Consider the following 25,739-nt stretch of genomic DNA (forward strand, 5'->3'; position numbering starts at 1 on the left):
AGCTTAAAATTATTTAAAAACATTCTCTTTTCAAATACCTGTTCTGTGGGATGGGTATTGTGGCATTGTGTTTTCTACCACATTCTTCCATATTCTAGAAACATCTACAGAGTCTAACAATCCTAATAGAAGTCTCTTACAGCAGTGCAAAGCTCTGCAATTTACAAAATGCTTTCTCTACATACTGTCTCATTGCATTCTGATGGCAATTCCATGAGGCAGGCAAGACAGAGATGGACCATCTTCCTGGACACGGAAAAGCAGCAAGTAGAAGATCAGGTCTGACAAATACTAAGGCCCATTTTAATTTTCTATTCCATTTCAGCCACCATGTGACCTGAAGAAAGTTCCTTAATGTTTCTGGGACCTGGTTTCCTCATCTGAACGATGGGTTGCAGATTGTGCTAATCTTTCAACATCCTTCTAGCTTTTAAAAAAATCCACGTTCTATGATATTATTTTAACTTAAAGATTAAAAACAAGCTAACCTTGGTAAGCCCGAAGAACTTCTAGTTTTAATAAACATACAACAGAGTGGTGAAACTGATCATGAATGAGAAACTTCCACATACTTGTTAATTTTATAACTTTGATTTAATCTCTCCGGACCTCACATCTGAAGAGGGGTTAAGCAACAAAATGTTTCAGTATGAGGCTTAAGGGTGGTGAATGTGGGGTTCTGAATCACTGAGTTCTGAGACTCTGACTGGAGCCTTGCTCAAGCACAAGAGGGCTTTGCTTGATGGTAATTTAGGTCAAACTCCCTTGAATTTTGATGAGGCAGCTGGAGTTTCTGGAAAATATTCCTGAGCTAGATTCAGAAAAATTCTTTCTGCTCTTCCCCTTTGTATTCCTCTTATTTGTGGGGCCTTTATCATGAGTGTCTGTTTCTGCCTCACCAGAAGCCATCATTCCTCAGACCCCTAAATTCAGTTGTGAAAAGGACTTCTGCTGCAAATAGAGACCTCTGCTTTACTAGCCATGGAGAATGAGCAACCCGAATGACAGACTCAAGACACCCTTGTTTCCATGCAAATGGTTCTATCAGTTCAACAAAAGGAAATGAACAAAAGTAGGGGTTCCAAAACAGAGGAGAATTATCTCTGTACACAGAGCATCAGCTCATCTTTGACAATGTCTTCTGAGAACTCCATTCTAAACATTATCAGTTTTCCAAATGTAAAGGGCATGTGAGCTGAACTAGCTACAGGATATAGGGCACATTCCAAATCCCTTATAAAAGTCATGAGAAGGTGATGCTCCTTACATCTCACCAGCAGACAGGCCAAATCTCCAGATGTGATGTCGTGCTATGAACGGTCAGGAAGAACACTCTGATTTTGTAGGGAGAAATTTCTATTTTCAATTATGGGCATTTTTGGGAGGTTGGGGGGTGGGGTAAGCAGTCTATCCTTAGTTGACCACAGTTGCTATGGCCAAGTCTCTAAGGACTTGTTTCAGCAGCTGGATCACTAAATAAATTTAGTCTTTGACTTCTGGGTCTTTGGTAATGAGCTACTTAGAATTTATTCAAGGCAGAAAAGATAGTCTTGGCATTGAGTCAAATAGTCTATTTTATGGGTTTCTGTGTCCTCTTGAGATAAAATTACAGAAGGGGGTGAAGGGAGGTGAGGGGGCTTCTTGGCCCCCTGTAGACCATATTCAAGATTCTTAATGACCTGGATGCTCTCTGAACAGGTGTAGGCCTTTCCTGACTAGATAGGTCATCACTGGTACATCAGTAATTACAATTAGGAGATATGAAATCTTCAGTAATTTATTCCACTATTTTATTTAGTCCAAAGGTTTCTCATGGTCCTCTTTAAGGTGCAGAAACACAATCTCTGCTCTTATCAAATTACTACCTTGATAGGGAATACTATTACCTATAGAGAAGCAGCAACATGGTTACTATTACAATACAGATCTGCAGCTTGATATGTTAAGTGATTTAAAAATGCACGTTCTAGTGCAGCTGGTTAGGTCAGCTGGTTACAGCATGGTGCTGATAAAAATGTACATTCTAGTATAATGTATGGAATGGTAAGAAAACACTGACGGGTTAAACCTTTGGCTTATGTGCACTATTACTGTTATGGCTACTGGTTATCTTTGATGAGAACTGTTCATTCCAAAGCCTTATTTTAACTCTTCTCCATATTTTATGATCTATTAGGCCATTTGGGGTCTAAGAACACAGCTCCCATTTATAACACTATTTCAATGGAGAATAAGCTCTGAAAAAACACCGTTTGAATAAAGCTCACATTTCTCAGAAAATAGCCCCAGTGTGATTCAAATAGGCATGGCATTGTATACCAAGAGGCCCTTGAAACCTGTGGGAGCATGAGCTGAGCACATAAGGAGAATCCTGCATTTGGATTTACTGGCAGAGACCAAGCTCAAGGCTATAGCTCTGGGTACCTCTCAATTATTCTTCTGGCTGTGGTGACCCTTCAATGTTGGCATTTATGTACTTCGACTTATCCCCGTACAGGTGGGAACACACTAGCTTTCTGAGCTGGGCATGCTCTGTGGATATGAGATACAGGACAAGCACTTCTTTGCTAAAGAACAGGGCACTAGACCATTAGCCCAACGTGCCAGCCCTATAAAGGCAGGATTTGACAACACATATCATAATAGCCCTCTTCTGAGTACGGCTCTTCCTCAGATAGTGTCTTACAGTAAAATAATCCTCATCAGAGAGTATAGGAGTATGGGCTATGGTCATATAGTACCTGGATCAATTTCTCAGCATCTCTGAACCACAGTCCCCTTGTCTGCATGATGCCAATAAAAGTAGTATCTACCTCATTCTGAGATCATTAAATGAGTAGTGCTTGGCTTTATAAAGGCCTCTCATAAGGCAAATGTGTGAAGGGCGTGTGTGACGGCAAGTGCTTCACAACTATTAACTAACACTATTACTACTAGTATCTTCAAAAGAGAGGCATTTTAGTGTAGAAAAAGTAACTTCTCAAAGAATAACTGAAATTCCACCCCACATTATAAAGAGCACAGGTCTGGAGCCAAAGACCTTGTATTGAATCTCAACGCTACCACTTACTGGCTGTGCGACCTTGGGCAAGTCACTCTATGTCTTTGAGCCTTAGTTTCCTCTTCTGTAAAATGGGCACAAAAGCACATGCCTCACAGGATTGTTGTGAGGTTAACACAAGATAATGCATGAAGAGCACAACATTGCCTATCCTGCTACTGGTGCCTGGCAGACGGCAAGGTCCCTATTTCAAGCTGCCCCTGACAACACATTTCATACTTTGCCACTCAAATGTACTTTGCAATTCTTACCTCAAAACTGGGCAGACTACCAGCTCTGAGGATGGAGTCACAGAGCCCTTCTCAAAGTCCGTACCTTTGCCGGTGTTTCTAGGAGGCAGAGGTGGAGCCTCTGTGGTTGGCGAAGTTGGCGAGTCTGTGCTTGTGGAGACAAAGATCTGGTTGGTGAAGGCTCCGTAGGAGAGCCGCTGTTTGTCCCTTGGAGTGCTGAATCCTGGCAGTGCCAACTTGTCCTGGGGGGAGATGCTGGAAGAGTGGCAGAAGCTTTGAGGTCTGGGAGAGCGCTCTTTCTTGATTGGGCTCGGCTGGCAGAGAAATAACAGGGGGTGAGATAATAATCCAGGAACACCTTTTAGGCTTATAGAGAACCTCTGCAGGGCAGGCTCAGATCTGGGCTCCTGTGGCTCTCTGTGCTTTATGAGGTCAGCTATGATGAGAGCTGCATGGAGATGACATGGTATGAAGAAAGGATCATGACATTATACCTCTACTTCTCATGCCACTATTAGCAATCACACTAGTGAAACACTGGTTAGGGATCAGCAGCAGTATTCAGAAGCACAGTGTAAGGTCACACTTAGATCTAACCTTTATTTAATAAATACTTTCCTTGTGCAGGACACTTTGATTCACAGATCTGTAAATCCAACCCCAGCTTCTTGGATTCCAAACTATCTTCAATTGCCTGTGAGGGGTCTCTGGTGTTTGCATTCGTGATAATGGCATTAGCACCTACTTAACTGCCCAAGTAGAAAAGCCAGTCTCAGTTAGAGTGGCCAGGTCCTGCAGAGATACCTCAGAAATGTCCCTAAAGCCATTCCTAGTGTAGGCGCTCACCAGATCCCACTGCAGCACTGGCCTCCTGAATGGCCTCTGACTCTAGTTTCTTTTCTCCAGTCCCACACTGCAGCCAGAGCTGGTAGGAAACTTTGCTCTTCTGACAGTGAACGTCTGCTGGCTTCTGACTGCTTGCATAAAAGCCACAAGGCCAAACCTGGCCCACAAAGCCCTTCCTGATCTGGCCTCCGTGACTCTGCAGGGCGGCCTCCTGCCCGCCTCCCCCGACCTAGCCAGGTGAACGCAGCTCACACAAGGTGCCTGTCACCATCCTTCAGACATTTGGGCTCTCTTGTCACCCCTTGCCTTGGACATGCTGTTCTCCCTCTCTGCAATAATGCATTCCTCCCCGCTTCTTTGCCTGGCAAGCTAATACAAAGTCTTCACTGCATGCTAGGGCTTAAGCAGCTGCTTAATCCTCTGAATAGTTCTCAGGAATTTTCCTAAACTCTTGTTATCACAGTTATCACGCTGTATTACAATTTATTTCCTCGAAGTGGTGAATACCTTTAGGACCTCTTTGCGTAGCCATTCCTTATATCCTGCCCAGCATAGAGGAAACACCCAAAACATATCTGATGAATAAATACATGAATGAACTTTCAGAGGAAGTTAAGAACTACCTACGAGAGAGTCAAAGAGAACTGAGTTTAATCCCTGAAACTGTCTTTACTAGCTATGAGACTTCAGACAAGTTGCTAAGTTCTCTGTGTGTATGTTTTCTCTCCTGTCAAGGCGACAATAACATTGCCCCTTATGGGCTTTTGGTAAAGATGATCTGAGATAACATAAAGGCTTAACACTGCCTAGTTCATATTTAAGTACTTTATAAATGACAATTATTATTATTTATTAATTAGCTCTTTTGGAAGTTAATTTTATGTGTCAACTTGGCTAGGCTATGGTGTCCCTGTGTTTGGTCAAACACCAGTCTGATATTGCTATAGAGGTATTTTTTTAGATGTGATTACCATTTACATCAGTAGATTTTTAGTAAAGGAGATTACCCTCCATAGTGTGCGTGGGCCTCACCCAATCAGTTTAACAACGTAAGAGAAAACACCAAGGTCCTCTGAAGAGGAAGGAATTCTGCTTCCAGACTGCTTTTCACTTCAAGAGTGTGACATCAACTTCTGCTGAGATTTCCAGCCTGCTGGCCTGCCCTGTGGATTTTGGACTTGCGAGCCCCCCACAATCATGTGAGCCAATTCCTTAAAATAAATTTCTCTCTCTCTCTTTGTATCTTATTGGTTCTGTTTCTTTAGAGATTCCTGATTAATACAGTTGTTTGGTGGTGCCTAACAAGGACCGAAGACTGAGCAATGAAAATGGCCCTGGTGCATCAGGTCAAAATACCAAAAACAACCTATCTCACAAAAAATGGATCTTGTCTATACAGAGCAGAAAAACTGGGAGAAGTGCTGAGGAATTCAAGGGCATCATTCATACTCACTTTGTCATCCAGATCATCGTCACTTTCATCCATCTCCTCCTGTCGAAGATTCCACTCATATTCTACATGAACATGTGGATTAAACTTTCCAGATTTAGCCTGGGAAAGCTGGAATGGCAAATGTATACCACTTTAATTTAAACACCAAAACACCCCAATATTAAACAAACACTAAGCAAATCCCACCTTATTCCTGCTTGAAATAAATCATCAGTTGCTGTACTGTAGGCAAGACTCTGAATAGACAAGCTGGATTGCTACATGACAGGCTTAAGAGGAACTGCAAAGAATTACAGGCAAAGCCTTCTTTATTTTGATAACTTGGCTTCTCTCCAAAATTAAAAGCCTCTTAATACTATTAAAATGAGCCTCAAAATTGCAAATTCCTGGCTGGAAGGCAAAATCAAAGTCTGTGAGGTCTAAGAGGTAGGCCCTTAAAGTCCCAGTCCCAGTTCAATCTGTGGTTTCCTTTTTTTATGCATAAAATGAGGGCAGAGATAACTGTCTCAAATGATTCTTTAATTATTAAAAAATACAAACGGCAGGCATGGAACCCGGCACTCAGCAGGAATTTAAGGGAATGTAACTTCTCTTTCCTATCTTGTCCTTTCCCATGGTTAAGAGAATCATGCTAACGCACAGGCCCACAGTTAATAAGAACTTAGTGGGGGTCAAAAAGGTGAGTGCATACAGGATGGAGAGGGGCTAGGAGAACAGTGTTTTTAACATTTTGAAAACCATCACACTCTGAGCTTTACTTGTTCAATTTTTGGAAGTGACTTCCCAAATAATTCTTCTTTATTGTTAAGCTGCAGTGAAAGCCTAACGGTCTGGCAAATAAAAAGCATGACCTCAATTCACAAGCCTGTCTGTTAATAATACCTCTCAAATACCTTTCAGCTTCTATCTCATAACTGCACTCAAAAGACATGTGAATGACAAATATATCATTTTACCACTTTTTCAAACATAGCATAATGCTTGTCTGAATTTCTTTAACCAATGTCCAAAAAACGAATCTGTTTCTTTTATCTCCAATTCCATTTTCTCAGAATGACATTTTAAGACAGCTGATGTCTAATAAGTCTCCCAGTTCCATTTCTGCTTACCAGATCTTCACACTGTGTAGCTTTTAATCTCTTTGCTATGTCCAAGGCAGTTTCTCCAGCCTGGTTAACTAAAATAGGGGAAAAGTTAACTTGCATAATTATCTTAATTGCCTTAATATATTTTAAAAAGGCAAAGAATGTTAATCAAATTACAATGTAACATACAACTCTCAGTTCTAGCCAAACAAATGGTCTTACTATGGTCACTAAGAGACACTTGGCCACAGTCTTACCGAAATCCACAGTGGGCTTGCTCCTGAGAAGAAGCTTCAAACACTCAGGTTTATTGTACATACTACAGTAATGTAGGACTGTATTTCCCAGGGCTGTCTGCTTATCCAGGTTCCCACTGAAAAATTACAATATTATTAGAAAAAATGACTTACTCTGTAACTTTACTTATTTCTGTGCTAACAACTAAGTCAAATTTGAGACCTTACTATAAACAGGGAAAATTATGATGTTTCTAACATTATACCTAAATTTATAAGCAACGTGATAATAACAGCCAGCATTTATTGAGAGCCTACTATGAGACAGATACTGTCTCTTAGCTTTTACGTGCATTAGCTCATTTAATCTTCACAACCACCCTAAGAGGTAGTAGGTATTTTTAATAACCTTTGTTTTACAGATGAAAAAACTAAGGCACAATTTTAAGTACTTGCTTTCAAGATTACCAAGATAAAGATATTGAAGCAGGGATTTGAGCACAGGCAGTCTGGCTCTGGAGCCAAGCTCTTAACAACTATGCTGCACTGCCTCTAAGGAAGAGGCCTGGACATTTATACAAGTTGGCTTGTGTACACACACCATTCTCCCTTTGTGGGTTCAAATCTCACTATTTTGAACATTCTCCTTTGGAAGAGCTCCAGTTCCTCCTCGTAATCTCTTGCTTACAGAAATGCCCAAGAAAGAATCCAGCAAGTGCAAACCTCTTATGTTCAGTATTATACTATCAGTATGTTACGAATTTGAATTAGCTATTGATCCAGACACACATACTGCTGTCTTATATTGAACCTATGAGCAATGAAAACTAACAAATCTGGTTGACCTGTGATGTCAAGTCATCTTCTTTCAACCTCTCCTAATGCAGTAAGTTTTTGGACACAGAGACAGGATTTTACATTTATCGAGGATAGAGGCTGGCAAACTATAGCCTATAGGCCATATCTAGCCGGCTGCCTGTTTTTGTAAATAAAGTTTTATTGAAACACAGCCACACTCACTTGTTTATGTATTGTCCATGACTGCTTTCACACCATAATGGCAGAGTTGAATAGCCGTGACAGAGACCTTATGGCCTGCAAAGCCTAAAATATTTATTATCTGGCTTGTTACAGAAAAAGGCTGCCGATTCCTGATCTAGACCACTGATAGAACTGGTTTGTGTTAACTTATAACGCATGCTCAGGGAACTCAACAGAGAAAACAAAAACGATACCAGTTTTGTACAAGGAAGTCAACCAAATGGAGAGATGTCTGGTCTGCAGTTCGGACTGCAACATGAAGGGCTGTTTCCCCAAGCTCCTAAAAAGGGGAGGATAAGTATAGATAGGGTGATCATATGCCATTTGACTAAAGCAGCTTTATTTACATCAGTTGCCTCCAAGTAATTATTAAGAGCATCCTTCTTCACTCTCAAATTCTCTTGATTTTAGACATGGTCCCCCAATTGTGTGAGTCTCATTATATGGTGTTAAAATAAATTTCGTCTTTTAAATTGATTTTCCACGTTACTTCTTTTCCTGTGACTTTAGTGAGGCCTTACCTGTCCAGATTCCAGCAGTGGTTCCATTAGCTCTACCCCCTCTGCATAGACTTGAATTAGTGCAAGTAAATCCCTGGATTTGATGGCTTCAAGCAATTCATTCAGTTTAGCTGATGAAGATGAACAGGTCTTTCTTGAAAACCTATGATCTACATACTTTGCAGTGATATATTCTTTCCGTACAGTCCTAAAACAGAACAAAATAAAATAAAGAATCTTTATTTTCCAAGGACTAAGAAAGGTTTTAGTTATTCTGACAAATGTTTCTCTTTGAGAATTATTATTTTAATTAAGATACCAATGAAACCTTGGTCCAGGTTTTCCAATAGAAATAGAAAGAAGAAACTAATATACAAGGGTACTTCAAAAAGTTCATGGAAAGATTTGTATTATTTTTTTAATTCTCTTTTTCCACGAACTTTTTGAAGGACCCTCATATTTACTAGTACATGCAAGTAATACAGTAACAAAATTAACAGGCATGTAGTTCGTAGATTTCTTTTCTACCTTGACCAATAGCATAAGAAATTTGCTATCTACTACGTCAAACTCAGAAACACTTAAGTATGTAAAGAAAAATTATAAAAATTATAATTTAAAAATTATAGCTCGAATATGCTAAGCCCGTCCCACCTCCAGGGCATCTATGTTACTGTTCCAGATGCCTGGTCCACTCTCCCCAAGATTTGTCCTTCATGTCCTTTAGCTCTCCGATCTAACTGTCCTATCTAAAATACCCTTCCCTTCTACATACACTTCAACACCTCATCCTGTTGTACTTTTTTCATAACACCTAAACTGTGAGAAATTATATTATTTACTTTATCCTTTGTGTTTTCCTCTCCTCAAACAAAACTGCAAGCAGGACAGAAACTCTGTTTTGTTTGCTACTGTATCTTTAGCACTTAAAAGAGTGCCTGAAGCATAGAATTTACTTAGTAAGAATTTGTTGAATGAATATGTAAGTGAGTGAACTGTTACAGAAGATTCATTTTATTCTTCTGGATAGCTGGCCAAAAAAGAGAATAATAATAATTGTAAACACTTATACAGTACTTTCTACATACCAAGTGCTGCTCCAAGCACTTTTTATTTCAGTCCCTTATTCCTTACCACAACCCTATGAGATGGATACATTTTTCAGATGAGGAAACCGAGGCACAGACAGTTCAAGTTACTTGCCCAAGATCACATAGTTTAGAATCTGGCAGAGCTGGGATATGAACTCCAGCAGTCTGGCTCCAAAATCTAAGCCCTTAACCACTACATTAGAGATTCTGGAGAACCACAAACATTCTGCAGGTGAAAGCCTTACAGAGGCCAAATGACTATATGAGGCCACAGAGCTGACAGGGGGCAGTACTGATGCTGCTTCCCAGGTGAGAAACAGGAAATAAAAATCCATGCTGTTATAAAATTCATTCTAAAGCAATGCCTTCAAGGTTCGGGTCATGCAAACATTTAAAAAATGTTGGTGTGGGCAAGAATGTACTGTGTATGTACTTGAACACTTACTGTTATCTTGTTGGTAAAGTAATGTTAAATCTTACTTGTTCGTGGTAGTTTTATATAATCAAATCAACTTCTGAAAATCCTTATTTATCAGTGTAGTTTGTGCTCATTAGTGTTCAAAAGACATCAAAGCAGTTTCTGTGATAGGATAATACTTAAACATTGTTGTCAAGCAAGACTGTCCCCAGATTAGATTAGGGTGTTAACCATGCCCCCACATCCCAAGCTTTTCTTCTGTGACACTTACCACAACTATGACTAAATAATAAACTGTTTAATTTCTTGGCTAATGTCTATCTTCCCTTCCAGTCTCTAGATATCTTGAGGATAGGGTTTATATGCAGTTCGTTTGCTGTTTCCCCAGCATCTAACACAATATGAGGCATAAGTAAGCATGCAGAAAGCATCTGCTGAATTTAAGAAAAGACAACTGCCTAGAGGCCTTCTGGGAGACTTAATTTTGTGATTTCAGAGTGGAAAAAAAAAAAACATGTTCACTGAATGTGGCCCATAAAAATTTCAGTACTCTGCAAATTTGGTGCCTGAATGAGAACCAAGAGGGGCTGGCAAAACATTTAGGCTGGAGTCTACTTCACAGCCTCCTCCTTCACAAAGCCTTCCCTGATCACTTAAGCTGGAATTAACCTCTTTCCTCTTACTCACCCACAGCACTTAAAAATTTTTAAACGTAATTTCAATTTAAAAATTTTTAAATAGATTAATAGATTCACATGGCTCAAAAATGAAAATGATATCAAAAGTGTTTGTTGACAAGTCTCAAGCCAGCTCTTACCCTGAATAAGGTCTTTTATTCAATTCCTATGTATTTTCCAGTGTTTTTTCAAACAAACACGAGTTCAAATAAATATATATGCTTATGTATTTTTTACTATCGAAATCTGTTTGGTTTCTAACTCCAGGTAGTGAGTAGTGAAGAGTTAAAAAGTGAGAGATTCATCAGCAAATTAGCTAAAATTCAATTCCTGAGTTGGACAGTCACTCTGGATAAAGAGGGATGTGTACTTTTCCCTTCTCCCCACAACCCCTTCCTTTTCTCCAAAGGAAGTCTATTTTGTACAGTGCTCTGCATCTTGCTTTTAAAAATTTAACAATAACCCTGGAGATCATCTCAAATCAGAACATAGGAAGCTTCATTCTCTTTTATATCTGCATAGTGTTCCCTTGTGTGGCTATACCATAGAATATTTAATCAGATGCCTACAGACAGACACTTGCTTTGTTCCTAATTTTTTTCCTATTACAGTAGAGGAATAAATTCCCAGAAGTGGGATTACTGAATCAAAGGGTAAATAAATTCATAATTTTGGTAAATATGGCTAATTTGTTTTTCATAGTGTATCATTTTGTACTCTCACTGGCAACATATGAGACAGAATGTCTGTTTCCCCATAGTCTTCCTGATTTGGTTGTAAAGCATTTGTATCTTTTCCAGTCTGATAGGAATCTCCCATCGTCTTTGCATGTCTCTTATTTATCACAACATGTCATGATTTAGAGATAACTGTCCTCATGAAGATCTATGCTCCACAGAGTGGGTGCTCGGCTGCAACTACCCAGGGAAAGGTAATGGTGAAAAGAACCTGTGTAACCCAGAAATGTATTTCAAAATATTTTTCTTTGCTCTGTTTTTCCCTGATAATGGGGTTTCCTCTGGGAAAAAAAAAAAATACTGTACCTACTAAGAAGGTTTTTGGAAGGGCAGTAAAACAATTAAAAAATTCAGTATATTAGAAATACTTACATGTCACTTGAAGGGGTGGGTTTTGGTGAAGGGCTGGGTAAATTTGCTTCCATAATATCATTAAAACTATTGTTTCCTACATTCTTGGCCAGCTGTAACATAAATAAAACACAACAGAGCAAACTTTTACTCAAACTCTGAGTTAAAAGTTTCTTATTATTTGCTATTGAGACTTTTGAATATGTATCTTCCCTCATATGACTCAGAATACAAATCATCCGTTCATCTGTTCAAATATTTACTGAACATCTACTATGTGCCAGGCACCGAACCTTGAGCGCTGGAGATGAGAAAACCATGTTCCATTCCTACAGATGCTCATAGTCTAGTGGGACCATTGACAAGAAAATCAATGTCTACCAATATAACGTGATAAATGGTAAAACATAATAGGATCTGGCCCTGGACACATACAAATGATCTAAGATCAGACAGCACAGGCTCCTATGTGAGTCTAGGTTAAACTCTTAATGAGCAGCAATAGCTTTTCAACCATCATCGTGTCTCCTTTTTATATTGAATAAATATAGTCCTAGTGGACAGAAAAGAACGTAGGATTACTTTTATATTTGGGTACAGATTAAGAAGCTACAGGCAAGAGCAGAGGAAGATGCAGAAAGCATTTTGCTTCTGGGTTCAAGACCATTCCAAGAAAATATGCCCTAAAAGGTCTTTAGTCATTCCTGTAATTTTGGGATCAATGAAAAGTTTAAGAAACATTCATGCACCAGGTCTTCAGGGGAAAAAAATCTAGCGTTTACTGCGCAGAATGTATTCAGGATTTGGATTTTCCTATTTCTGCTCACCAAACTGGATTTCATCAATACAAGTCAAGGAGACAGAGTGAAACCATTTCTGTACTAAAGAATGTGTTTCAGGTACTAGGTCTGACCCTTTTCTCTATAATCCTGAAGTGAATTAGGAAGCTCAGTATCAGCATGATAATTTCCTACTTCCTGAATGAAAAGGTTTATACAACACAAGACAGGTCATCATTGCTTAATGGATGCTAAGATGGCAAAGGCTCCTAGCTGGGTGACTAACTGCCTTGACTTTTTGATATTTTTCTCCAGACAAGGCTGGTAATAAGGTAGGCTTCTACCTGTGGTGAGCTCTCGGTTCACTCAGGTTACACTCAAGGGAGAGCATTCTGTCTGAGGAATCCTGTTTTCCTTAAAAAATTTCACTCTTAGTACAAAGACCCTCTCTCAGTGCACCAGGATTATAATTAAGCAAAACAGGGCTTATGACCACAAGGCCATATGGGGGATGCCAAGTGGGCCTTTCTTTTTTTTGATGTATCACAGGGACCAATTTAATGTGGACCTGATGAGGGCTACAAATTTGGGTGAATCATGATGGGAAGGGCAGAGGTTAAAGAAAAATAAGTTTAAGTTTTCACAACCCTTTTTTGTATTATAAAGCTTAGCACTGAAACCTCATAAATTTTTCCCTTACTATCCAAAGAAGTTATGGGTTAAGGAGTAACCAGTTTTATAACAGTAATTAACAGGCCACTCCCAATTCATGTGTATGTTTATAAACTTACAAACGGTAAAAATAAAATTGAGAGAAACTCTTTAGTTATTATTTTTAATACTGTAAGTCACTAGGGTAATGTAAACATATGAGTTTAACGGCTATTACAGCAAATCATATAAAAAACTAATTCCTAAAGAAAAATGCAGCTTTGAAGAAGCCTATCCCCAAGGAAAAGATCCTGTTTCACTGGGCTAATTATAGAAATGTATGATTCACCATTTCTTCAAACAGCAAATAGAAATAGTACACAAAAAGTTACAATTTAAATATTTATGAAAATTCATAAAATTCAGGAATTAGACTTTGTTCTCAGCAGAAACAAAGCAATGTATTACAGTAAACTTAAAATTTTCTTCCAAAGTACAGATCACTACTTACCAAGAGTTCAGAAGTTCCTAATTTGTCTAGTTCCAAAGACTGAATACGAGAAATATGAACTCCCATTTCTCTATGGATGCCAGAACATTCTATACAGGTCAAAATACCCAAATTGGTTGAAAGCCAGGTGGGTTCTGTGGAAAGGATTTTGAAGACAATGAAACAAACAAGAGATCTAATTTTAGTGTGCCAACTACAGAGGAGGCTAAAACAATAGCAGTTAAGAATTATTATGAAAGAATGACTTAACTGGAAGAAATGGATGCTTGCAGTTTAGCCTTGAAGCTATTATAAAAGTTTCACTTCGATACTGAATTGAAGACAAAATTAAACACTTCACCCTTGTGAAAACCCAAGGATGGTTTTTCCTAAGAGATCCTATGCAACATCCTTAGGCCTGGTGAGAGGTGGTCCCTCACTGCCGCTATCATCTCTGACAGTGACGGACTGAAAGCCTATTAAGTACTGCTCACAAGGGACTGGATTCTGCAGCTATCATTAACCTCCAAGTTACAACTAGCATTAACCCATCATTCTTGGTTATAGATTCTCCATAAGCACCTTTTTTTTTTGCTTTTTTGTGACTGGTAAGGGGATCGGAACCCTTGGCTTGGTGTCGCCTGTACCGCGCTCAGCCAGTGAGCGCACCAGCCATCCCTATATAGGATCTGAACCCGCGGCCCTGGCGCTCCCAGCGCCGCACTCTCCCGAGTGAGCCACGGGGTCAGCCCATAAGCACCTCTTTTTAATAAGACAGCTATAACTATTAAACACCAAATGTTTCTTTCAGTTACCTAAGGCTTTTTTTCTACAACCTCCAAAGGCTCCAGAACAGTGGGAATAATTATTTCTATGTTACCAAAATCTTCAAAGTTCTCGCTCTGTGTCAAACTCCTTTCTGACTGGTTAATACCTGAGTATTTATGACTCCTCTGCCATTTCCTCACACTGTGTGAGTCACTATCACACATGTACATGAAAATGGTACAAAACCTGAGACGCCTCTCTGAGGTGTTTATGGCATCTTGCCTAGAAGTCCAGTTTCACAAGTAAAACAATAAGAAGGTACATCATGATGCTTAAGAACACTAGATTTAGGGCCGAGCCCGTGGTGCACTTGGGAGAGTGCCGCGCTGGGAGCGCAGCGACGCTCCCGCCGTGGGTTCGGATCCTATATAGGAATGGCCGGTGCACTCACTGGCTGAGTGCTGGTCACGAAAAATACAAAAAAAAAAAAAAAAAAAAAAGAACACTAGATTTACATTCCCGTTCTGACCCCTACTAGCTGTGTAAACCTACATAAGTCACTCAACATCTGAGTCCCAGTTTCCTCATCTGTAAAAAGAGGATAATATTAATACCCTGTTCACAGAACTTCTGTGAGGATTCAATGAGATAATATAAACAAAACACCTAGCACAATCCTGAGTACAGTGGAAGCACTCAACAAATGTTAGCTATTGTCAACACCTAGGTAATACACGAGGGTACTTCAAAAAGTTTGTGGAAAAATGGAATTAAAAGATAATATGATTCTTTCCATGAACTTTCTGATGACCATTTGTAGTGCTATTTGAAAACAGAAGTTTGAGTCTACAGCCATACCATCCTGAAAGCACCCAATTTGGTCTGATCTTGTAAGTCAAGCAGGGTTGGGCATCGTTAGTACTTGGATGGGAGACTGCCTGGGAATACTGGGTGCTACAGGCTTTAAAAAAGATGAAAATAGAAGTTTGGGAGAAGGTAACTTGGATGTGGTTAGTGGTTAAGGAGGGCTTCATTAGCAGGAAAGAAGGAAAGTTATGTACCACATGTCAGTAGATTTCATTTATACCATTTCAATAAGTCCTCATAACATATCCCATTTTTAGGATGAAGAAACTGCAGTTCATAACAGTGAAGGGACTTGGCATTAGATCACTCAAGCTGCAAGTGGCAGACTTGTGATTCAAAACATGGGCTCCATGTCCCCTGCTCTCTCCATAATGTCCATCTGCTTATTTAACTGGGCCTTACAGGAAAGGATGCATTTTGATAGGCGACCACTTAAGAAAACAGATGGGAGCTTTCCAGGTAGAGAACACAGTGTAGGTAAGAGCAGCTCAGTGGTGGGAATATACATTTTTGGAATATGTGTTGGTGTGTGTAGGGAAAATATAGGAAAATCATCAGTGCCCCTCAGGTGTTCAGAATTTTGCTGAGCATTTGATGTAAATATGCACGTGCACCCAGGTGTTCCTTGGCTGTTGTGTAATGTAATTGCATACGTGCACCCAGGTGTCCTGGGTTAAGTGTAAAGGACGAGCCATTCCAATCCACAGTGCCCTCCGCCCCTGGGATGCCCCCAGGGAGCTGCTACAGCTGCTGGAGGCTGTTGCTGCCAGTGCCCCCAGGATGCCCTGAGAGGCCACTGCAGCTGCTGTAAGCTGCTGCTGCTACCGCTACTGTAAGCTGCTGCTGCTGCAGACTGAGCTCGTGTTGTCTGCCAGTGGCTCCCAGGATCTTTCCCAATTACCTAGCTTATGGACCTGCATGTGAGGGATCCAGTGACCCAGCCTGGCATGTGAAGGGTCTGGTGACCCAGCCAGGCATGTGAGGGGTCTGTGACCCAGTCTATACAATGGGTTTGAAGGGTCTGAGCCCTAGCCCTGACAATACAAATGGAAACTTAGTATAACTAAAATAATGAAACGTTTTGGCTTTAGTTATGAATTGCTTTAATAACACAACTGGCTATGATGGCAGGAGTCTGACAATGGCCCTAACCCGACAGTGTGTATCTACAAGTGTCCATAGGAGATAAAGCTTTTAAATCACTAGTTCATTTTATAGCCTACAGGAAGAGAAAGAATGTTTAACAAGACAATTCAAATATATGGGGGCAAACACCTGATGAGCCACAATCGCAGCAGACGTCATTCCCAGGGAGCCGCTGGACATCCTCAATAATGGCTTTTGTCAGATCTTCCAAACTGTTCTCGCCTGTGCTCTGCTCTCCACGGAATGCCATGGTTAGGGCCTCTTCTTTGCTATTCGTCAATACTGATATCCATCTGTTGTCAAAAATACAAGAGAAAGGAGGCCTTTGTTAGAATATGGCCATTGTTTTCTCCCTCCACTGCAAAAAATCTAATTTTCATCAAGAACTTCCAAAAGAGATCCCCCCTCTCCTCCCAAAACAGCAATAAAGTAAAGAAAAATGAAATTATACTTTAAGGAAAGAGAGAGTTAAAAAATGAAAAGCAACACACAGGAGAAAATGAGAGAAGTAAAAATCAATGTAAGTGAGGATTTGTGTGAATACACAGGTGCTTCCATTTCCATGTGAACGGAACAAAGAGAATATCAGAATACACAGGGCTTAGCGAGGGACCAACCCAATCAATGCAAGGATGAGAAATGGTGAGAAATAGATAGGACGCGTTTAGCAAGAGGTATCTGTTCTTCGGAAGGCCGCGTCAGCGGGGACACTTAAAAGTGAAAATGAAGGGATATTTCATTGGTAGCCATAAAAATTCATGCTTATGAAATAAGGCACATTAACATGAAAACATGATGACATTTATAGTATAAAATGAAAAATGCAAGCTATTTAGTTATATATATAGTATAACCACCATATGTACCAGACAAAATAGCCCTTTGCTATCAATCTATGCATTAAAAAAACCTAACAGCGGGGTTGATTAATAAAGCATGAAATAATCACAAAGTGGAATAGTTAAGCAGGCATTAAAATTTGTTCTTCAATAACTTTTGGGTGACACTGAAGAAATGCTCACAATATAATGTTTTGTGAAATAAATAGGAAAAAACATGTTATGTGATATAACCCCACATTTAAATGTATGTGTGATGGGTTGCAGTCAAAATGCAGGTGCACAACACACTGTTTATTCAGTATTTCCAAGGGTAAAAAGACCCTCCCAGCCCTCTCCGCCTGTGATATTGGGCCCCATCCCTAAGATATCTCATTATATATGTGTAAACATTCCAAAATCCGAAAAAAATCCCCAAATCCGAAACGCTTCTGGTCCCAAGCATTTCGGTTAAAAGGATATTTATCCTGTACTGGTTGTCTCTGGGTGATTTTCTGTAGGAAAAAATTGATAGAAGAACTGCTGATTGCTGTCCGTTCCTTTCTATAATTTTCCAAATCTGTAATAAGCTTGTATTACTTTCACAAATTAGATTTTAAAAAGCCAAATTTGTTTTTTAAAAATAAAATGAAAAACATTTCCAAATCATTGTTTTTTTCCTCACCTACTGCACAGACAGATAGCTAATGTTTGCTCTTAACAGATAAGACAGAGGTTCAGAACTGAGTCTCTCATTTTTTTGGTATATTATACAATAAAATGGATATGAAACACAGCACTAACTGCAAAAGACTCTGAATAAGTAACAGTGACAGCATGAGAATTGAAAACTAAGCCAAACTACTTGAAGTATGTGAATGCAGGTCACACCTTTGACTCTAGGTGGCACTCAGCCTCAGTATGTTGTGGCAGTATATTTGCACAGCTTAACTTTTCTACTGTGATGTAGGAAACGGAACACATCAAAACTAAGTCTAGAAATGGGGGAGGGGGGAGTTTGAAAGCTTTTAAATTAAATAGCATATTTTTCTGTTATTTAGTCTCAAGTTAGAAACTAGAAATTGTTTAGTTAAAAACAATTCAAGAAACTTGTTAAACAGGACTGATTACACAGTGCATTTTATCAGTGGCACTGATGTTACTGGATTTTTCTTTTTGACTGTGGAGACTCTACTTTGCCTTCCTCAGGCATTATGACATTTGGCTATCTAATATTGACTAGCACTTAAAATTTTTGAAAGAGAATCCTCCAATAAGCCTCAAAGTTAAGGTTTATAATACTTATAGATGAGAAAACTGATGCCCAGAGTAGTTATATGACTTGCTGAAAGTAACAATTGGACCGTCCTCGACTGGGATGAAATAATGCTTCTGTTGACTACCCTTTTCCAGACTTTCTTCCGTAATATCACATTTGCCTCTTTACTCAGGAGCTCATGACAGACAGTGAAGTAAAGAAGTTTGTCATGATAATCAGAAAATACATATTTAAAGGACTGTTAATTTGCAGAAGAAATAATTCAAATGAGGTGGAATGGAATGGCTACATTTCAAAAGGGCTAAGAATCTAAGTGACTATTTGACTATTTTTTAACTTTTAAATTATTTAAAGTAACAGGCATACCAAAAAGTATAAGAAACAATATAATGTGTAATTGTAATTGTACTTTGATATTTTAAAAGTCACTTTAAGTTTTACAAGATAAAAAATAAATTGGCACTGTGCTAGGAGCTTTACATGTTTTATCCTGTCAAAATCCTGCAAGAGAGGTATATAATCCCCATCTTACTGATGAGAAGACTGAGTCCATATGATCTGCCTAAGGTCAAAAAGCCACCACCTGGAAGAACCTGGACTAGAAGCCAAGTTGGCCTGACTTTAAACAGGCGTTTACTCTTTTTGTACCTGCCTCCTTCCTTGGTGAGAAGGAATTTCTTCATTTAATTTCATCGGACACTTTCGCATGAGAAAGAAACTCAATGATACAGTGAAACTGCCTCTATGTGACCTGGAGGTAAAAGAACTGAGACTTCCCTCAGAGCATGTGCTTTCTTTGTGGGCTGCTATTGCCTTCCACATCACTCAAGATGAACTCTTCCTCTATCACCACCAGCACCCAAAGAGTTCAGAGTGTAAAACGTGCAACAACTTCAGGTTGGGCCAGGCAACCTTTTTACTGAAGACTGCTGAGCCTGCAGGCAGTAAACCAATATCTCTCTAACAAAACTGGGACTGAATTACCTGTAAGTCATAAGAATAAACGAAATATTGAAGGCCTGGGTTTGAGACGTAAGGGATAAAGAGAAAGGGGATACGTTCCCTGACCTCACACAAATTTCTCACCTGTCTTCCACTTAGGGCTTCGAGGAAGGAAAAACAGGAGGAAAGAGTGAAATCAAAGAAGGGGAAGCAGTATTTCAAGGTGATTTTGGAATTCTGTCTAGGTTTCAATCCTAGCTTGCTAGGACTATGACCATGAGCACATTGAGCCTGTTTCCTCATTTGCAAACTACAAATAAAAGGCCCTACTTTCTGGGGTTGTGAGGATTAATAAGGCATGATGTACATTCAGTGCAGTAAGATCGCAATAAATATTACCTCTGAATCTGTGGGTGGAAGGCCAGCCCTCTAACTTATCCCTTTCTCATTTGGTTTCACCATCCAGTCTACTAACTCTATACCCATACCATCAAGCCATCAATTTCTTGCTTCCTATTCCACCTTATTGCTTCTGGGCCCTCAAAACCTCCTACCTGGAGTAGAGTATTTACAAACTTCCCATACCTTCCTGAGCCAGCTCAGACTGACCTTCCTCTAGGAAGTCATCTCTGAGCAATACCCTCAAGAACCCAAGAGAGTGTGTGCCCCAAGTCTGTGTTCCCCAGCACATGGCCCCCTCTGTCCTTGCACTTAGCACCTGCACTATATCATACTACCTGTCTCATCCAGCACAGACTGAGTTCCTTCAGGGCAGGGGCTCCATCTAATTTAATGCCATATTCTCAATTCTTTGCATAGTTCTTGGCACATAGGTGGAATTCATTAAATATTCAGATGAATGAAAAGATAAATAGACCTTTCTCTTCCTTTCACATTGTCTCTACCTTCTCTCTCAGCTTTAAAAAATGTTTTTTTGCTCTGTTCCTTCCAACTCTGCACCCTTACAAATCCCTTCATTTGTCTTTTGAGATAGCAAAAGAGTAAAATTTTCCAGAGAAGAGTGTGTATGTGTGAGCAAGAGCAAGAACAGGCAGGAGGCAGGGGATGGGGAGAGAAAGGAGGTGAGCATAAGGCAAAAAGGTGGTTCCATAGAAATAATTAAGAGGGCCACCCGTGGCTCACTAGGGAGAATGTAGTGCTGATAACACCAAGGCCACGGGTTTGGATCCTGTATAGGGATGGCCAGTTAGCTCACTTGGGAGAGCGTGGTGCTGACAACACCAAGTCAAGGGTTAAGATCTCCTTACCGGTCATCTTTTAAGGAAGAAAAAAGAAAAAAAAAGAAATAATTAAGGAAGGAAAATACCATTTACTGTGTGCCACTGATGGGACAGAAGCTTTGATAGTTCATGAAACTTGTGCCAAATTACCCCAAGGACTGGTTAGGAATAAGAAAAACTTGAACACTACAAAAAGGTTTAATTGTCAACTTTAATATAAATATCTCTCACAAACAGCTGAAAATGTAATAGTTAAATGCTACCTTTTTCAGACTAGTAAGGTTACAGGAAGGAAGAAGGAATGAAGACAGCTCAAGACCAGGGATAAATGTTTTCCGGTTTTTTTTTTTTTTTTTTTTTTTTTAAATAAAAAGGGGGCTGAGGGTAACCTAAGGTTGCATACCTGGTCAGCTGAGGACAGATTCCAACACAGGAGTATGTGATACCAAACCTGGTTCTTCCCACTACACCAGGCTCTTTCAACTGAGCCATGTTCACTCCAGCGAAAGAGTACCTGCCAGTACTCTTCCTTCAGAGCCAGCTTCTCCTGTTTCTCTCTCAATAACAGCCAAATATCCAGGTGGACTGGCTCATGCATTTGGCCACCAAATGTTAAGCCCCTCCTAAGTGCAAGTGATGTGATTAAAGGATGAGTAAAGCACAGTCCTTCCCCTCAAGAAGCTTTTAGTCTCTAGAGGGCTGCAGACATGCACAGAGGATAGCAGAGGGGTATTGAAAAGGCTCCAGGCAGAGAGGAGGGAGCAATACCCCCAGGGATGGTGAGGCTTGAGCAGAATCTGCAGCAGTATGAGAGTATACTGAGTAGGCAGGATTGAGAACTCCAGACAGAGAAAAGAGCAACATGATGGCCCAGAGGTGAGAAAAAAGCCTGGGGAGCCACCAGCATAGTTCTTACTAATGAAAATCGTATGGTACACTGTTGTACAGGGGAGAGGTGCTTCTTCAGTCCAAGGTATTGTATCATTAATGCAAAACTACTTACGCTACATAATCCTGCTCATCTTCTGCCTGAAAGTGATATGTCCTATTATCTAAAATACAAAAAAGAAAAAAAGTGAACCTTAGAAATCAGAGTACCTTCAGGCATAACACATATTTTTAAAACTTCCAGGGGCGGGGGGGAAGACACAGTAAAAGTAAGATTTTAATATTATTTTAGTTTTACACCATTATGTTTTAGCAGCTGCACAATTGACTTTGTCAATATAATTTTTCTTAAGTGCAATAGGAATACAATAAAATAACCACAAATATCATGCAAACATCTGGCACCTCTTTTGAAAAAAAAGTGAGAAGCGGAAAAGGTCCTATCTGATCCAAATAGATTTCAGTGACAAACTGGAGAGTACCAACGGCCAATTCAGTATTTTTTCACTTTTAATGACTTTTATTGTGTTTCCTTTAAAAAAAAAAAAAATCTCCTTTTCAGAAACGATTCATTCACTGTTCCTCTGTTCACTCTGAGACTGAACACACAGGGGAGCTCTGACACATAGGTATACTCTGCTCCAGATGTTGGGAGCAGCACTCTGGCTCAATCAGGCTACGGGGAAGCTCAGCCTCTGCTATCCACGTAAGGAGGGGAGTGGCCCAACTTGGACACTTTGGGCAGGTGTAAATGAAAGAAGCTTTTTCTTAAAATTCAGAATTTGTAAGAATGCTTCAACATATTCAGGTCAAACTAACATTTACTGAGCACTTCCTGTGTAACTGCTTCAGGATAGGTACTCACACCTCTCATCTTCCTGGGAGAGAGGGGGAGAGAGAGAGAGACAATGTGTATGTCAGAGAAAATGCCATGGGTCAGAGCACCTGAGAGCCTTGGTTGAATGCTTGCTTTATTGCTCTATGACCTTGTGTAAGTCATTGAACTTTTCTGAGCCTCAGTTTCTTCTTCTGTAAAATGGGAAACTGGTAGGGCTTTTTGGGAGGATTAGTAATAAAGTATATAAAACACCTGGCATATATTAGATGCTCTACAACTGACAACTATTATTGATAACCTACAGGTTCTCAAACCGGGGTTCTTGGCTTTTTGAAATCATATTATGATTCCAATTTTTCATATTTCTTTCTCAATAACCCAAGCAATCACTTGGTCATGAAAATTGTGGGAAACCTAAACTTCATATAGATGCTGCAGAATCTAGCTTAGACTCCATCTAAAGAGACTCATGACTGATTCAGTCTTTTGGGTAAGGACTGTATTTAAGCTTCCATTCGCACAACTGCATCAAAAGGATTTCAAGGAGCAGGTAAGTATTTTTGTGCTTCTACACAAAGATTTTGCACTTCAGCTGCTGGCCTGCCTTGCTAGGCTCTGATAGAGAAGAATACTTAGGCTTAGTGTTGCAGGATTTCAGGATAGTTGTGAGAGTCACTTCACAGGCACTGCCATCCTCTCCCTTTACAAAGAGCTGTCCCATCAGCTACAGTGTGAGTCAGTAAGTGCACCCACAGGAACCAACACAAGCACAGGGAGCCAGCTGGAGGAAAACCATCTCTCCCTACTCTCTACACACTGAGAATACAGGCTGTGGGTTGTGGGTAGGCGGCTCATTATGCTCTCTCATCACAAGAGAAAAGCAAACTCTGAACTGTAAAGTAGGAGAGTGATGGAATGCAGTGCCACCAATTCATGAGTTTGAAGGCAGTTCTGCTTGAAGCAAGTAAATAATTTTTCCTTTAAGAGGCTGATTTTGCAGAGATATAACTCTGGGCAAATTACTTGTACAATTATATTGGCATACTTGCATTCCCAAGTCTACATAGGTGCTTCTTCATCATAGAAGCACATCAGGTTCACCTAGGGACTTAAAACAAACAAACAAACAAACAATGTCTGGGCCTCACTCCAAAGTCTGTGATTTAGCAGATCTAGGACAGAAATGGAAATATACTTAGAAAAATCTCTCCAAGGGGATGAAGCTGTGTACTCACAGTCAAGCACTGGTTGAGATGAATGTACAAATCTAGATTCCGTTCTATAGTTGGTCAGATCAGACACTATTATGCCCTCCCAACTACAGGTGGGCTCAGTGCAAATTAAGGGACCTGAGGGATCTTCCTAAAGTTGTACATATAGGAATAACAAAAAACTGTTCAAGGGCTGACTCTGAGGAGACCTGCTTGGAAAAGCTGCTACTTCAATACCCAGAGAAAAGAAATGTGCAGGTGTCAGAATCCACAGTAACTGACTCAGAGAGAAAAAGGACTCACGTGATATCAGGTCGAAAGACTTCTTGTCCTCGGCATTTGGTTTCACCTGGCATGTGAGAAGGTTCAACTTAGCTGGTTGCCTGTTAGACTAGAAAAAAGAGAAAACAGAGAAGTTATGTACAGCACTACCCCCTTGCCTGCAGGTTTAGTGCTCCATGGGGCAAGCATGTGGTTCATAATGCCTGCTCAGCGATACAAGAATACATTTTTAGCAATGATGAACAGACATTTGGACATTGCTCCAAGTTTACTGCAAGAAGACACCAGATCTGTATGTTTCTGTCCTCAAATATAAGCTGGTAAATTTGGTAATGTCTTATGTACCCCATTGAAATTCGGAATCTCATTAAAGAAGGAAATAAATTTGGATGTCCTACTAAATGTCTTTTAACTGTGCATGAATGGAACTGAGAATAACCCACCTCACTTCCAACAAAGAGTAGCATGGCCCATGAAAATGCACCTTTCTGGAACCTACACATATCCAAGCACAAACAGCTGGCACTTTCAATATTGTATCTTACTACAAAATGTAGCTGAGCTACATTTCATCTATTCATTCAAAACGACCCCAGTGATCAATTATCTTGAACCCGATGTCCCAGATATCCATAAATTTTGGTTGCAATACAAAATTTACATTACTTCTCTCAAATACAAGGACAATTACTACCTGTGAGGCATTACTTAATGAGCCCCCATATCTGCAGAGAAGGAAAAATGTAAGAATTTCACATCACTTATTAGCAAATCTCTTGGTCACACATATAAAACAGACCCAATAGTGTCTAGATAGTTATGTTATCTTAGGGAGTCTTGCCACATAATCATTCCAGTCAAAACTCTTTCCTGCCTTCCTGCCTGTACTTGTCCAAGGTTATGTGCTGGCCAATGGCTGATCCCAGGATCTCCGCTTCTTGCAAGAGTGAAATTCTGAGTGCCTGGGCAGTTTGGTTGAACATGAGAAGCCTGCGGAAGTAAGCAACATATCTCTTTACTTGGACCTGTATGCCTGGCTCAATTGATAGGCATGATTCTGAAAATTCCCATGCCAGGAGCATTTCCACCAGAGGAATTTAAATTTTTAGAGAAAAGAGAGGAGGACAAGTTAGAGAAAAATCACATTACCAGTCAAAGCCCCAAACAAAGAGATGGCATGATTATGATCAAGACAAATACAATGCTGCCCCTCTTTCTACATAATGGTACTGGACAATTAGTTTCTGTTCACCTTCCTGTGCTCTCTGGATCATTTTTGAGATATTTTTCCCTCTGTGATTTCCATGAGATTAGACATGGCAAACAATGCCCCTTGTCCCTTAGTTATCTGGTCCAAAGCAAACTCTCTCGGGGGAGAAAGTGAGAGACCCAAGAGATTTGTGTTCACTGCATATACCTTTGATTTAGAAATAGAAGTAGAAGTAAAGTACAGGAAAATTTTGCCTAAGAGGAAAGAGTGCTTGGAAAAGGATACCTGTACTACAGAATTGGTCACCAAACCCAGAAGGAGCTTGTGGACCTGCAAATTTTCCTAGGAACAGACCTGAGTTTGGGTTGATAAAGGCCTCAGACTCTAAAATCAGCATCTGCAGCCACAAATCTAGGTCCAGTCCACTGTGAAAGAAACTGTTAGTCCTACCTCTCATCTTTTTGGATGTTGATAAAATCGCCCAGATTTCCCATATGAATGACAATGACAAACAACTGCCTGAAAAGGTAGAGACCCCAGTTAATGGTGAGAACTCTTGTTACAGTATTATGTTCCAATTTTGGAATCCACATTTAAATAAGG

The 25,739-nt window shown here is 39.9% G+C and overlaps 1 protein-coding gene and 1 pseudogene across 5 annotated transcripts in view; one reads left to right on the forward strand and one right to left on the reverse strand.

Moving 5' to 3' along the window:
- ASAP1 (ArfGAP with SH3 domain, ankyrin repeat and PH domain 1) overlaps window positions 1-25,739 on the reverse strand; it is a 365,857-nt gene that overhangs the window by 39,911 nt on the left and 300,207 nt on the right. For all 5 annotated transcript variants that reach the window (XM_063079233.1, XM_063079232.1, XM_063079231.1 and 2 more), the window contains 11 exons: window positions 23,948-24,035; window positions 21,711-21,759; window positions 16,557-16,720; window positions 13,668-13,801; window positions 11,748-11,839; window positions 8,474-8,660; window positions 8,147-8,232; window positions 6,933-7,048; window positions 6,700-6,767; window positions 5,591-5,698; window positions 3,377-3,605 (listed from right to left, as the gene is read on the reverse strand). In XM_063079233.1, coding sequence (XP_062935303.1) covers window positions 3,377-3,605; window positions 5,591-5,698; window positions 6,700-6,767; window positions 6,933-7,048; window positions 8,147-8,232; window positions 8,474-8,660; window positions 11,748-11,839; window positions 13,668-13,801; window positions 16,557-16,720; window positions 21,711-21,759; window positions 23,948-24,035 — 1,321 coding nt within the window. The remainder of the gene's footprint in view (window positions 1-3,376; window positions 3,606-5,590; window positions 5,699-6,699; window positions 6,768-6,932; window positions 7,049-8,146; window positions 8,233-8,473; window positions 8,661-11,747; window positions 11,840-13,667; window positions 13,802-16,556; window positions 16,721-21,710; window positions 21,760-23,947; window positions 24,036-25,739) is intronic.
- Window positions 15,259-15,377, forward strand: LOC134364264 (5S ribosomal RNA; annotated as a pseudogene).

The sequence above is a fragment of the Cynocephalus volans genome, chromosome 15 (assembly GCF_027409185.1).
Source record: "Cynocephalus volans isolate mCynVol1 chromosome 15, mCynVol1.pri, whole genome shotgun sequence".
In the NCBI taxonomy this organism is placed as follows: Eukaryota; Metazoa; Chordata; class Mammalia; order Dermoptera; family Cynocephalidae; genus Cynocephalus; species Cynocephalus volans.